This window comes from Sardina pilchardus, chromosome 22 (genome assembly GCF_963854185.1).
Source record: "Sardina pilchardus chromosome 22, fSarPil1.1, whole genome shotgun sequence".
Lineage (NCBI taxonomy): Eukaryota > Metazoa > Chordata > Actinopteri > Clupeiformes > Clupeidae > Sardina > Sardina pilchardus.
Window position 1 is genome coordinate 21,755,193 of NC_085015.1, and position 15,144 is coordinate 21,770,336.

A 15,144-nucleotide genomic window follows, 5' to 3' on the forward strand; every position below is an offset into this window, starting at 1 on the left:
GTGTGTGTGTGTGTGTGTGTGTGTGTGTGTGTGTGTGTGTGTGTGTGAGTATGTGTGTGTGTGTGTCTCTGTGTGTGTGTGTGTGTGTGTGTGTGTGTGTGTGTGTGTGTGTGTGTGTGTGTGTGTCTGTGTGTGTGTGTGTGTGTGTGTGTGTGTGTGTGCAGCATGCGCACGTGCTGGTCCGGTGCAGGTGGCTGCGAGGCCGCAGTGACGCGAGGCCGGTTTCCTCCGCAGGCCCTCTTCCTCAGGATGGACGAATGCGTGCGTCCAGTCCGCTGCACTGCCAGCCCCTGGGCCTGAAGAACAACAAAAACATCCACATCCTCCCCCCCCCCCCTCCTCCCCTCTACCTGCCCCTCTGGCCTTGCCCCCCTCGGCCGCTGACGCTTGTTTGCAGGAAGGCCAGGTTTCCTGTGTGATGGACCGTGGCGGGGGCTGTGCTGGTGGTGGTGCTGGTGGTGGTGGTGGTGGGGGAGAGCAGGACTGGACGGAGCACAGGATAGCTGGCCAGAGACAAAGTCTAGGGTCCGGCCTCACCAGAGCACTGGCGGTGTTTGCTCGTGGGACTGTGTCGCTGAGGGCCGAATGGAGATCTTAAAAACCCCAACGACGAAGAAGCGGCCCCAGAAGATGAGAGAGAGACACAACAAACAGCCGGACTTTGGACGCTCATGGGGCATTCAAGGGGTAAGTGCTTTTGTGAAGCTAATCAGTTTTTATGATGGCGAACATTCAGTGATTCAATTGTGGTACACAGTATGTCAGGAATGACCACAAACAACCCTTTTGATGGCATTGATATGACTTGTAGTTCAATTTGTGAAACATGTCAGCAGTTGTGTTTGACAAAGAGTTGAAGGTCTCCATACCACAAGGGTTGAGCAACTAAGTAGAGCCACTTTTAACGCTTGCGCCTCGGATGTTGTTCTACTCCGGTTCTAAAGGATGGGCTGCATCCACCAGTTGACAGTGTACAGAAACCCTCACCGGCGCTAATGCAAAGGAGATAGTGATGGACACTCCTTACCCACCTGTGTCCCTCTATAAGTGCTTTGCGATGATATGGAGTACCGCTGTGCATTTGGCACCGGGCTCCCAGGCGCTGACTCTTCATTCTGATCCAGGTTGGACAGCTGCGTGTGTTTCTTAATTTGGGATTACTCACGGGCATCAACCTCTACCATTTGAAGCGGCAGCGACTGTTGTTGCGGGGGGGGGGACGATTCGATCGCTACAATTATTTGTCACCGGCCGATGCGTCAAGACGGGAGACAAAGATGAATCATCTGATGAGTGATAGACTTGTCACAATAACTGTACGCTAATCGTTATCTGCTCTGCTTTCCGCAAGCGCTTCTATTTTAGGAGCGGGCGTTCCACGCAGAGAGTCTCAGTGATATTGATCTACTAAAGCAAGTCTCTGATTCCTAATCAAGCTGCCAACTTGACATAACCTGCGACATGCTGTGCCTGTCTTGCCACAAGCCAGATACACGATATTGTATTCGGGCTATTAGACATATCTAATCTGTTCCCTCATTTAAAAAGAGACACGTTTAAATGCCCCTCCTTAGAATGAGATGGGGTGGGGAGGGGTGGCGTGAGGGTGGAGTGGGGGTGGGGGGTGGGGGGATTTGGTCACTCTTGCAAGATGTGCAGGTTCTACTCCCTCCTGTCTCTTGGGTTTAGTTACCCCTCTAGGCTATTTTCAGTCAAGCAGCTTTGACTGTGACATGCCTTTGCAACTCTCAGATTCAGCCAAGATTTGGGGGGGGGAGTGGGGTGTGGGGGTGTGGGGGTGTGGGGTGGGGTGGGGTGGAGGGCTGATGAACAGGGGGCAGTCAAGGGTGGGGGCAGATTCTTCATCAGCACACCCCTCTGCCTCGGACATCAATCACTGGCTAGTGCGTGTGTCTCTGTGCGGTTGTGGGTGGGTGTGGGTGTGGATGTGTGTGTGTGTGTGTTTATGTGTATACTTTTGTGCCTTCAGTCTGGAGCCCCAGGCTGACCCCTGCCTTGCGATTGTAAATCTTTCACGCAACTCAACCTGTATTGCATTGCAGAAAAAAAAAACACTCGCGCCGAGACGCCGCACCGAGCCATTTCCACTCTCCCCAGTGAGCGAACTGTGATTTACTGCTGGTGAGTTAACAGTTAACGGCGCGGAGTGAGTGCGGAGCGTGAGTCTCTCTCCACTTCTGCCACCTCCCTCCTCCTTCACAGCTGGACCGTCCTCCCCTAGTTCTCCCCTCTAAATTCACCACCTCCCACACACACACACACACACACACACACACGCACACACACACACACACACGCCTTCCGCACATGGGCTGAGGGGACGCGACGGCCGTCCTGCCTGCGGGCCAGCTAGAATGGCTTGAGCGGTCGTCCCGCTGGGTGCTAATTGAGCGGCCCAGCCTGCCAGGGCGCGAAGCCCCCCGCACTGGGCTCCGATACTCCCCCCGGGGGCCCTCTGGGGCAGGGAGTGAGGCAGGCAGGAGGCCAGCAAGCTGGACCTGACCAGGATGAGCTCACCCAGGGCCGAGGGGGAGGGGGGGTGGAGGGGGAGGGGGTGCGAGTTGCGTAATCCTGGCCCCGAAGTGAGAGGCACCCTCTGTTAGTCCAGAGCCTCACCGGAGATTCCTCCCGGCTGGCAGCTCGCTTCACTGTCCGCCTCAACTTCCCCTCGACTCCATGCGTGCGTGCGTATGTGTGTGTGTGTGTGTGTGTGTGTGTGTGTGTGTGTGTGTGTGTGTGTGTGTCGTGTGTGTGTGTGTGTGTGTGTGTGTGTGTGTGTGTGTGTGTGTGTGTGTGTGTGTGTGTGTGGATCGAGTGTCCTGAGCTCAGCCCGCACCACCCGGCAGCAGGTGTTCAAGTGTTTTCACACCAGTGTAAAAAAATAGAAGGGCCGAGGCAGGTCTTTCCCTCTTTTTCTATTCCTCCCTCTGTCTCTTTCTCGCTCTCTTTTTCTCTCTCTCTCTCTCTTCTGTGCCCTTATTCTGTCTCTCTTTTCCCTGTCTCTCTGGTGTGCTTTGAAATCACCAAGCTTGTATCCTAAAGAAAAATAAATTCCCCTCTTCAAGCAAGTTCACTCAGTCTGCTGAGGCTTCTGAAGATAGAGCTAGAGGGACAAATGACACACTTTGCATAGTAGTTTAGCAGCTTAGCTTAGCTGCTAGCAATTCTATAGTAAGTAGCCTAGTAATGGGTGTCTGTGATTTATGTTTTCTGATGATTCAGTGAAATCAAGACAAATAAGATCACTTGTGGTGAAAGATTTATCCGTTTGTAGGTGACTGAATGAGCTTGTTTTCAGTTTTAAGCATGATCTCAATGTAATACGAGAGGGAGGCCACCAAGTCACATAAATGCCTCTCTAATTCACTGGAGGTCCCACCCTAGACATGGGGGGGGGGAGGGGGGGGGGGGGGGGGGGAGAGTGGATGTCTCAATAACAGCTGACTTTGACATTTCCACTTTTTTGAGCCCTCTTCGGGTGGTCTGGAAGCTTCACTTTACACTTACCTTCAAAATCAAGCTGTTATCAGGTCATTTTAAAAGTAAACACTAGGATGGGCCAACCGTATCTCTTACAGTTGGATCGACGATAGGCCAAATTAAACTGTAATAAAAAACCTGGTCAGGATTAGGCGCCGTTCAGGTGCGGAGAGAAAGTGCGGACAGTCGATGAGGCAGAAAGCCGATTCGGGTCTCGGAGTAGCCACCGCAAGGGTGGACGAACGGACCCCTGGGCTTTGTATACTCCTTGTTTGAGCAGTAACCGTTGGCAACGTTCACCGGGCGCGTTTCAATCGAGTAGAGTATAGTTACAGCGGCCGTGCGCAGCTTGGCACGGCAGGGGCCGGGCAGCCAAATTCCAGCTGGCTTAAGGACCGTCCAGCCTGCCCACTCCGAGCCTCAGGGGTTTCCCTGGACTGTGACTGGAGATGGGGGTGGAGGTGAGGGTGGGGTAGGGGTAGGATGGGGGTGAGGGTGGTGGGGGGTCAAGCTTCATATTTATGGGCGTGATGGACAGCTCAGTGGCACCGCTTTGGGACAGGAGCCCAGTTAGTGCCCGCTGCTGTGGCATGGTTATCAAAGAGCCACCAGCCTTTTACAGGCTTTCACCCTGTAAACATTTGCTGTGTCGTCTTTCAGCAGCCCTAAGTCGTCTTTCACGCATGCCAGCACAGCCATGTTTTACACATGTGTGTCTGTGTGTGTGTTTGTGTATGTAGTGGTGAGAGGAAGAACGCCCTGCTAATGATTTTTTAACTTTGCTCAATATGCCTGACTAATTACATTATGGCATGTTTACGACCAGGTCAGAGGCGGCGTCCAGCCTCTCAACACTCTCACCTCAGATATCAGAGACCGGCTCGGCTGTCTGTAACTCTACCAGCTTTTTCAGAAGAAAAAAAAACACCAAATATATATCTTTTTTAAACTTAAAAAAGGTGTTGGGGAAACAAATGACACGGGTGAGAAGAAGTGCAAGGCGTCATTTAATGTCATATTTACTTGTTATATTTTGAATGTTGTCATTTGGTGGGGACACCGAGGATCCAAGATGTGTCCAAAATAAAAGATCAAATCTGAAGCTACGACGTACGCTTCAGTTGGACTAAAGTGACCGACGTGACTGTGAACAGAAGTGTGAGGGGAGAAATTAAAACAGGAAAACAAGCTTGTTTGCCTCTTCACTGATCTTCAAATAACACAAGCAAGCATGTCCTCTGTGCTACTGTTTGGATATCAAGTCCTGAATGTTCCCTGCCGATGAGACGGTGTAAGTTTATCTGCTGTGTGAGTGTGTGTGTGTGTGTGTGTGTGTGTGTGTCTGTGTGTGTGAGAGAGAGTGTGAGTGTGTGTGTGTGTGTGTGTGTGTGTGTGTGTGTGTGTGTGTATATGTCCTCAGCGGTACTATTAGAGCACGTTCATGGCATCTGTTCTCCTCTCGCGTCCACGTGAAGAACCTGTTGTCACACATCCAAGAGAGCCCACTCAGTGGATGACCTCAATGTGAGGACTGACCCTCTCGTAAAAATGAACGCCTCCTCATCTTTTGGCCCACTTTTCAAATGATTTTTTAAATACCTCCATGCAACTTTCCAGCTCATTTCTAATGGGAAACATGCATAAGAGGATCAGGGGAAAGCACTTCACACTAGATGGCAGCCTTTCATTCTCTCGAGATATTCTATCACAAATAATCAACGTGCAATCTTGAACGTGGCCAGCCGTAAGTCACGTTGTCAGATGATTGAGCTCTTTAGTGTTTTGATGGAGCAGGTTATCACGGCGAGCACTATACTGTGCGGTGCTGTTTGTAGCAATCTGACCCAGAGTGACAGCGATAGAGTATCATGCAGACCGCCGACTGACCGTGCTATTTTTATTTTTAAGTTGTAGTGACACAGCATATAAGCTAATGCATGAAACATCCCTGCCCATGTAAGGCTTATGGCAGGAGCACGATCAAGACACTGCGTGCTCATTCAGTCTGGTGGGCGACACTCTCCCCAGATGGCACCTTGCTGAATAAAATGTATATGATACGTTTGCTTGTTGCTCGTGTTGTGTTGGTTGCCCACGCACGCACACGCACACGCACACGCACACGCACACACACGCATGCACACACACACACACACACACACACACACACACACACACACACACACACACACACACACACACACACACACACACACACACACACACACACACACACACACACACACACACACACACACACACACACACACACACACTTGATATCTTGCTGACTACCTCAGGGGAACAAACCATTAACTCCATCTTCAAAAGAACATTGAGTACCACTGAGGGTTGAGATCCATGCTGTTTACTCATTCTCTCTCTTGATCAGTCTGCAAATCCATTTAGTTTACTTTCTGGGAAAGATAACACTTGTGATCAAATATGAAAAGATAGATAGATAGACAGAAAGAGAGAGAGAGAGAGGGAAAGACAGAGAGAAATATGCAGGGAGTTTCAGAATGCAAAACAAACTCCCTTGACAAGTGATGGCAAGTCGTTCTCACCAAGGATAATTTTGCATTTTTCTTTTTTTTCTTTCAGCAAATAGGATCTGGATGGAACGCACGAATCTCGCTTGGGTCTTGTTCTACTTCCTGTGATGTCACAGAGGGAGACGGCTGCCCCTCTGATGAGTTTGGCACGGCTAACGACTGTAAACGTCATTCTGCTCAACAACAGCACCATCAGCGGCAACAGCCACAGGTATTCAATACTACTTAGGGCTGTGATCTGATACAGTTTCTCATGAAGCACTTAGCCTTGCAAAATATATTTTTCTTTGAACCTACTGTAACTAAACTACACATGCAGTCCAAGTTGTCTGGTACTGAAATGCTTCAAATAATAAAACACTTCTACCACTGAACTCAACAGAAATGCAACCAGTATATGCTAACGATCATTTTGTCATTTTTTATAGTCGTAGTGAAATGGTCTCAATCATTTTAACATGTGTGACAGGAGGAAACCCTTGCAGGCTTCACCCAAGCCAAACATCTGATGGAATTAGGACAAACATCATGTTACAGTCTTCTGCCAGACTGGCAGTATTCTCTGGCATGGGGGCAAGAAATTAGGCTGGTTACATTAGCCTCACTTGGCCTCTCCCTCAGACAGGGGGGCTAAAAAAACCTGCCCTTAGCCCCCCAATGAGGCGGCCTCAAAACCATTTGCAGTCTGCTGTCGATTCAGCTCTTCAGCTCTGCTGCTGCTGCAATGTACCACCGATGGGCAGAAAATACATTGTGTTGACAAAGTGGTTTACTTTCTCCTGTTCGTCTGCATAGTGAATTCTGCTAATGCAACAAAAAACGAATGGTCATGTTAAAGATTAAAGTTATTGTAACATCACTCACCTCAAATGGAAAGCTCAATTTTAAAAATGATTGTGCATAATGTGCAAAGTTTTATGTGCTTAAAATGGACACGTCATTCATTTTCTTTGTTGTTGCTGTGCTCCAGTTTTTGTGTGTTGAGGTCGGATTGGGAATGAGTGTAAAAGTTGGCCTTTGCCTCAGCTGTGCAGTTAGAAATGTAACGGCCCTATTTTGATTCAGATAATTCAGCACAATGATGTGACTTTGCCAGGGAGTTGATTGTCCTTTTTGTGTTTACAGAGATATTTCAAAAGACAAGCCTGTCACTTTTTCTTTGCCCACTCCCTCCGGAAAAAAAAAAAAAAAAAAAAAAAGTCCACCCAGCTACTGTACTCGCTCACCTTCCCAAAAAAGGCTGTGCCAGTTCAGGCAGACGCTTTGCCGAGCGCGTTTTGCTTTCCCAGAGTGCACTGTGGCAGTCGGGCGGGCTGGGGGGCGAGCACAGCAGAGGGAGCAGAGGCCAGGCAAGCATGTGTGTCTCCCGGGCCTGCTGGCTGTTTTGCATGCTCAGAATAAGCCCAAAGGCATCCAATTACACAGCTCCCACGGATTGTTTGGTGTCACTTGTCGTCTGTTACTGGGATATATGATGATTCTGCGCTTCTCGTGTAAAAGGATAGTTTTGCGTTCAGGCTTGGCTGTTTTTTTTTTTCACTTTGAAGTGTAACAGCTCAATCGGTTGCAACATCGACGCAAAGGAGGGGTTTTAATCCTGAGGCTTTCCCCGTTTTTGGTAGCTATCTGATTTGCCCGTCAAAGCCACCCGACTCGAGAGGGCCGCCCATCATGACCCTGCTCATGGTCTAGTGACCCTGGCACTAAAATGACTTCTGGTTTCGACATAGGCTTGGCACTGCAAGTGCTGTGCTCATTAATGTCTTACATTTAAGACGGAGGGAGGGAAGAAGGAGAGAAAAAGAAAGAGAGTGTGTGAGAAAGCAAGGGATAAAGAGAGAGAGAGAGAGAGATGAGATATTGTGATAATACAGGCAAAAAAAAGCATTGTGGGCAGCGAAGATAGGATTCAATCTTTTACCCACTTAGAAAAACAGCAGTTAACTGTGGAATGTAGCAGCTATCACTGTCACTGAAATTTAAGCAAAGAGGACTTTTCTCCGTGAAGGCTAGGGTTTCACGACTCTGTTACTGAGGAGGGTTGAGGCCGGGGGGTTAAATTTGGAAAAAGTCTCAAAACTCTGCAAGCAACAGTCATGTCAAAAAGATTGATGACCATACAAAGCATTTGCAAGACATTCCTAAATTATTTTAGTTTAACCATGAATATTAATAGAAGCCTAGAAGTAACCTACTGCTGTAAATAGGTTTGAGGTGACTCTCTCATAACTTATCAGTTATCACTTAACATTATCAGATTCCCTCATCTGTTGACTTTTTAATTTTTTGTTTTTTATATCAACTGTCTGAAGTTTGAGAATTTTTGAATCACACAAAATTCCAAAGCAGCTCTATGATAGCGTGTAATGAACTTGAGGTTTGGTTTACGCTTGCATGTTGTTAGTAGGTTACTCAGTCAGGTACCTATTTCCACCGCCATTTTAGAGAAATCTTTATTCATAAGGTCTGCCATTAACACTGGACCTGGATTAATTTGATTAGAATCAACCTTTTAGAGTGAATTCATCTTTTTTTGTTCAGCGTTTTCTTATTGTGCCCTTGTAGGGCAGAGTCCAAGTTTCTTGAGCTGACTATACAGTGTGTATAATGCTGCTAAGTGCAGTGGAAAAAAAAGTCTCAGATGTTTCTCCATTCATCTTGGGTGCCTCGCAGGGACTGACAGTCGCTCCTGGCCTGCGCCCCCAGCCCCACACCGAACAAGGAAGGGTCTCGTCTTCGGATAGTCCCAGTAAAGCAACCCAGCCCCTCCCTCTCTCCCTCTCTCCTTCTCTCTCTCTCCCTCTCCCTCTCTCCCTCTCTTCCTCCCTCTCTCCCTCTCTCCTCTCCTCTGCGCTCTCGTCTGCGCTCTGACTGCGCTGCGTGTGAGCGAACGGCCATCTGGCCCCCGTCCTCCATCCTCCTGCAGCGCTGCAGCCCCACAGCTCCCCTTCCTCCTTACGCTACACTCAGCAGGGTGACAGGGTGAGGGGTGTCTGTGTGTGTGTGTGTGTGTGTGTGTGTGAGAGAGAGAAAGTGTTTGTAGAGTAAGAATGCTGGTGCAACACAGATGTCTTCTTCACTTTTTTTTTTTTTTTAAGGTGCACAGGTTGTTTTCAAGGACCCTGATGAAGATGTAACCATACATCAAAAAAGTTAGTCGCCGTTATACACCTTAAAAAATAATCTGTGTTGCACCAGCGTTCTTTTTACTCCACACTACCTTGTCCTGCCCTGGTTGCACCACATTGTTGTGGTTTGTAGAAGCGAGAGGCGAGAAGTAGAGAGAGAGAGAGAGAGAGAGAGAGAGGGGGGGGGGGGGGGGGGGTGAAGAGAGAGGGTGAGAGAGAGTGTGTGTGTGTGTGTGTGTGTGTGTGTGTGTGTGTGTGGCTGTGTGATAGAGAGAGGGAGACAGAAAGAGTGGGAGAGAGAGAGAGAGAGAAAGTGTGTGTGTGTGTGTGTGTGTGTACGGTATGTGTCTCTGTGTGTTTGTTTCTCCCTGGTAACAATATCCTGATGCTGCCTGAGTGTGTTGTGAAGGACTACTCCAGCATCAGTGATTTTGTTGCCAGTGAAGAACACAGGCAACTCATGGGAATTTGTCATGAAGCACACAGACACACTCAATGGCATTCTACTGCAGAAAAGCATCAGACTTGAACGCTCTTTGCCACATTTTGGTCAGTAATGTAAACAAGTCAAAATAAAAACTGATTAGATCTGGTTTGTGGTTATTGTTCCTTCTTCCTTGATCATCCATCATCAGACGACTTTGGATCCCCATCTTAAGAAGCACAGTGCCCATCTATGTTCCTTTCATCATGGGGGTTAACATGCGTCTCTGGGACCTTGTCATGCAATAATACACTCTATCACATGTTACGGTTAGGACACCCCAGTGTGATATCACATCACAGTGATGGCTTTAAATAATCAATCAAACAAATGAAGTGGTCAACCAGAATGTTGTTGATTAAAGACACTGAACGCTGTCTGTAGTAAGTTGATTTGACGAGAATCCTTTCCATGGTATTGGCGATTCTCCAGAGAGGAAATCAATTGCAGTTGAGTAAAATGACCACTGGGGGGCAGGACAGTACTTACATGGATGCGTTACTGGCAGGCAGACCTGCTAGTTGGAACAGTGTCTCAGTTGGCCCTTGCATGATAACATGACACAGAGACAAGATCATAAAGTTTATGAGCAACTCTGATTCTAATCAATCATATATTGTCATGCAAATAATGCCGCGGGTTAATTAATGTTGGTGATTGAAATGATTAATGATGATGATGATGATTATGATTATATTGAAAACACTGCAGACTTGTTAAATAGGGTTTGAAAGCCTTGCCAGATGTTGACCCTTACCATTCAGAAGCATATGTATATATATAGTGTGCTGTTGCATTGAATTAAAGTGCAAGAGAAGTGAAACTGAGGCAGCCACTGCATGGCTTTGGTGATATACTGCATATAGCAGTGATGGGAAGGTCATCCTAATGGCTCGCATCCCTGTGCATGCAGCACACCCGGAGTGCAGCCGGTGAGAGCCTGCCCCTTTCTCCAGCGCAGTGGAGGATGCACCCAGCTCCTTCTGCCAACTAGCCAACCAGCCAGCCAGCCAGCCTTCTCCAGAGATGCCGGGATAGAGAGAAAACCTCTGTCATATTATCCAAGCTATCGATCAGCGCCTGTCTGCATAGCCCAGCCCTCCCTCTCTCCCTTCCTCCCTCCCTCTCTCTGTCTCTTCCTCCCTCCCTCGGCACTCGTCCTTTTCCCCTTCATCCACTTCCGTCCATTATTATTGGGCTTGGAGCAGCCACAGCAGAGCTGATGCCTGACGCAGGGCCTGGCAGCGAGACGACGGCGACTACAGCATGGGACCATCACGACACAAGGTGAGAGAGAGAGAGAGAGAGAGGGAGAGAGAGGAGAGAGAGAAACAGATGCACAGAGAGAGACAGAGAGTTACTGCACTAATCAGTTTAGATGGTTGTTTTGTGGTAATATTGTTGCTGTGAGTCACTGGTGCATCATCCTGTATGCTGCTGTACTGCAGGGTGTTTTGGGGGATGAATCATGTCTTATGAAGCGTCTGTAGTGTGTGAGCTCTGTGCTGTGTCGCGCCGGTCCTCCCAGATGACCGCTCGGGATGACCTGGACGCGTCCGAGTGCCGGGCGGCCTCTCTGCCCAGCGGTGGACTTCCTGGGGGCGTGGTCAGGATGGAGCAGCGGGCCAATCCGCTGAGAGTGTGGTAAGCCTCTCTGTTCCCTGCATGCTCTCTGATTTCACTGTGCCTCTCCAAGGTAACCAATCGACCAATCAAGGTCCCCCGGGCTTTCCACGCTCTCTCCCACAATGCACCGGCTGCACTAACACACACTTAGCCCTCCTCTCAGGGTTTATCTGCACTCAAATGCACTCAGGCACGGGAGTGGACTGATTTACTGTATGTGTGACTGCCTGGGAGTTGATGGGCTTTTTGTTGGTAGTTGAGATTATGGATCAGAAATGTGTGTGTGTGTGTGTGTGTGTGTGTGGGGGGGGGGGTTGTGTGTGTGTGTGTGTGTGGGGGGGTTGTGTGTGTGTGTGTGTGGGGTGTGTGTGTGTGTGTGTGTGTGTGTGTGTGTGTGTGTGTGTGTGTGTGTATTTGTGTGTGTGTGTGTGTGTGTGTGTGTGTTTACAGGATGTGGGAGTCCACCCTGTGTGAGTTAAGAAGGGGCGTTGCCTCCTCCCCAAACCCCACACCTGTCAGACAGTGAGGTGCTAATCCCCGTGGAGAAGGGGCAGCAGATTAGCCATGTTATCTCACAGCTAGAGACCCCTGCTCTGCCCAGATGGGGAGTGTTTTTTCTGAAGGGCTTCTTTCCCCTCCACCATGGAATATAAACTGATAATCAGAGTCAACCCACGGCCAGGGCACATTTGATTCAGGAAAACTGGAGCAGGGTTAAGAGGTTAGCTTAATCTAGTCTAGACTGTGTGTGTGGAGAGAGAGAGAGACAGAGAGAGAGTTAATGTGTGTGTGTGTGTGTGTGTGTGTGTGTGTGTGTGTGTGTGTGAGAGAGAGAGTTAGTGAAGATGTGTATGAGAGAAAGATAGAGACAGATAAAGAGAGGAGGAGAAGAGAGAGAGAGAGAGAGAGAGAGAGAGAGAGAGTCCCTCTGAACTCGTCACTCATTGAGTCAGCTACTCTCGTCCTTCCACTGACTCACTCATTTGAGGGTTGCCAGGCGATGGCGGAGGGGAAAATGTTTCCTATTGCGTATCTGCTGATGCTGGTGGCTAATATTTATTCAGGCCAAATGGTGAGAGGCCAGGAGAAAATAATAGATACATTCTCAAATGATTGCATCAAAGCTAAATCGTCTGAAAGAGAAAAGAGCTGAGTAGTGTTCTTTGCACTTTGTTTTTCAAAAAACAGTTTGGGTAAAGGGGAGGATAACAGTCGTCATCTCTAGAAAGTTCCACTCAACAGCTCCGGTTTGAGGGGACTGGTTACTATGGTTTTCATCATGTCAGGGATTTATAGGGAATGCATGACTGCCACATAGAAACATGGAAAAATGGCAGGACTTGAAAAACATGGTTCAGGAAGAAAAAAACAGCTACGCCAGAGTTCAGCTAGGTTCTCTTAGATAACATTCATTGGCTGGATTAGCAAGGAGTCTTTATGCTAGTCAGTGTTGACAGTAATGGTTTGTTCATGTCAAATAATGCAATGAGTGATGCCGTTCCTGGAGTCCCAGGATATCTGGCATAATCCATTAGTTCAATAAACAAACCATGAAAAAGATTAGCTAATGTTCCATTTCCATGTTTCAAGATAATAAATACAATGACAATCAGTGTATTGTATTGGTATTAATGGTTTACACATAAGTTCAGGGGAAGTTACCCTTTGTATAAAGCTTTCATGTACATAAACAATGTTCATTACTACTCTTATCAGGTGTAATAGACATCAGTGGAGATGGCTACAGCAGGAGCGGAGAGCTGATGTCCATCTTCAAGGTCTCAGGCAGGCCTGGGTCACCCCTGACCTCCACGAGAGGTCGAGCTGCACATGGCTCCCAGCGTCCATCCCCACTCCTCACTCGGGCCTGTGCGGTCATGATTTGGTCCGTGGAGAGGTCAGGATGTCCCCGGACGCTACGGCGCTGCCTTTGGAGGGTATGGTGGAGGCCACCTGGCTGAACTGCCACAGGCGCGAGGCCCATACGAATTTAAACTCGCCACCAAATGACGTGGACTTAAACCAAATCTGGCAACCTTCTTTGAGATGCGAGTCACTCGGAGCGCGTGAGGATGATAATAGAAACGAACTTGTGAGTTACTTCACCAGAGCAAATAGCATTCCTGTCCTATTCTTCGAAGTTCAGCCTCCTGTCTACGTGACGTGTGCCGAGGCCTCTGTGTGCAGTGTTCCGGCTCATTCTCCTCCAGGCCATTGTGTGTACAGTGTGTGCCCCTCAGACCACTGTGGTACGCTGCCCGTTGCCAGACGCTCAAAGAACAGAGCTGAATCTAGCTCTCCTTGGGAAGACACATTTCAAGATTACAACCACAATGACTGCTTGTTAAGGACAACAGTCAACCATCCTTGTCATCCATCGACAGCGACTTTATCCTCAAAATCCCTCCCTGAATGTATCACCACACCTAATGAGCCCTTCCCCAGGGTGCTTCCAACACTTTTGCTTCCAGAAAGCTCTATTCTTTGGCATAATACTAGTACAGAATGGATGACAATCGACAGCGACTCTCCGTCGGAGGCTGGAGCCGAATTAGACGCGGACACCTCTGGTGAGCGGCTCGGCCGGTGTTCAGACGGCAGCACGTCCTGCAGTGACATCTCGGAGATAGAAGATTCAGACAGCGATGACGCGGGCACGGACGGGTCTGATGCCTCCTGTCAGCACGAATCCTCTGATGGGCATGAATCACCGAGCGAGCGGACAGGATATTGGTGCCCGCCGCCGCCGCCCGTCCTCAAGAGGTCTCGTGGAGACGCACACCTGCACACCGCACCGTCGGCCTCATCAGAGGAGCTCAATGCCACTCGTCTGAGGAAGAGAGTCTCCTTCTTCGAGGAGGTCACCGTGTTTATTTTTGACAAGGTAACTTAGAAAAAGTCGTTTTCTAACAAACCAAATAAATGACATCCTCCCATGATGATTTGTCAAGCACAGCCATCATTTTGCCATGCTTTACCCTACTGCAAACACTACTAAAACACTTTATTTACATTCTCATTGTGTTCTAATGCACACCACCATTGTGTTATTTTCTGTTATAAACACTGTGTGTCCCCCCACCTTCACAGGAGGCACCTACCCAGGACTTGAAAACTCCATGTAGCTCAGTGGACATTCAGAGCCAGAAGTCACCGGGAATTATGCCTGTGTCCACCAGTGGACATGCTGGTCACTTCTCAGCAGAGGAGATCCACTGTGATGAAGATGGTGAGTGGGTTCCTCTGTCTAGAACCCCCAATGGACCTAGACACAGTAAAATCTGACCTGCATACAGTGCATGATAATACTACAATGTGTTGCTATATATTATTAATATACTTTGTTTTTCTTACCCCAGATTTTGAGTGGGAAGATGACTTCTGCACAGCGGTGCCCTCGTTCCCTGTGCTGACGAAGGCCAGTCGGTCTCCTTGGTCTCACATCTCGGACACATCAGAGCATCCACGCAGCTCTGCCCGCTCTCGCCACGACTGGCTGAACTGCTCCACCTACACCATCACCCACATCACAGACTCGGATTTGGAGTGAAGAGGAAATCTCAGCAGGATTTCATCAGTTTCTTCACATTATGGAGTAGAGATGTTGTGAATGCAATTAGCAATGTTTGTTTTCTACAGATATTATGACGACTCCATTTTTCTTTATAGCAGTAATATATTGACTCCCTAGTAGGATGGGATGAGGGCATTAAAGTTATTTTACAACAATGTGCCAGTTGTGTATGTATTTTTTATGCACCTGCTTTTAGACTATTAGTAACGGACAATAATAAAGCCAGGAGTCAAAGCCATGGCAAGCAGTTCATTTGAAGTAATACAATGTAGAAAT

General features: G+C 48.4%; 1 protein-coding gene across 3 annotated transcripts; it reads left to right on the top strand.

Moving 5' to 3' along the window:
• The first annotated feature begins 518 nt into the window (after positions 1 to 518).
• LOC134070264 (uncharacterized) lies at positions 519 to 15,025 on the top strand. Of its 3 annotated transcripts, none has more exons than XM_062526552.1 (7): positions 519 to 687; positions 6,106 to 6,267; positions 10,582 to 10,955; positions 11,197 to 11,312; positions 13,011 to 14,178; positions 14,385 to 14,523; positions 14,654 to 15,025. In XM_062526552.1, exons 3-7 carry the CDS (start codon positions 10,935 to 10,937, stop codon positions 14,842 to 14,844), a joined length of 1,635 nt encoding a protein of 544 aa, XP_062382536.1. In that variant the 5' UTR covers positions 519 to 687; positions 6,106 to 6,267; positions 10,582 to 10,934; the 3' UTR covers positions 14,845 to 15,025. The 3 variants fall into 3 exon arrangements, with proteins under 3 accessions (XP_062382536.1, XP_062382537.1, XP_062382535.1); XM_062526553.1 differs by having other exon boundaries at positions 6,113 to 6,267; XM_062526551.1 differs by lacking the exons at positions 519 to 687; positions 6,106 to 6,267 and having other exon boundaries at positions 10,926 to 10,955; positions 11,117 to 11,312.
• The last annotated feature ends 119 nt before the right edge of the window (positions 15,026 to 15,144 follow it).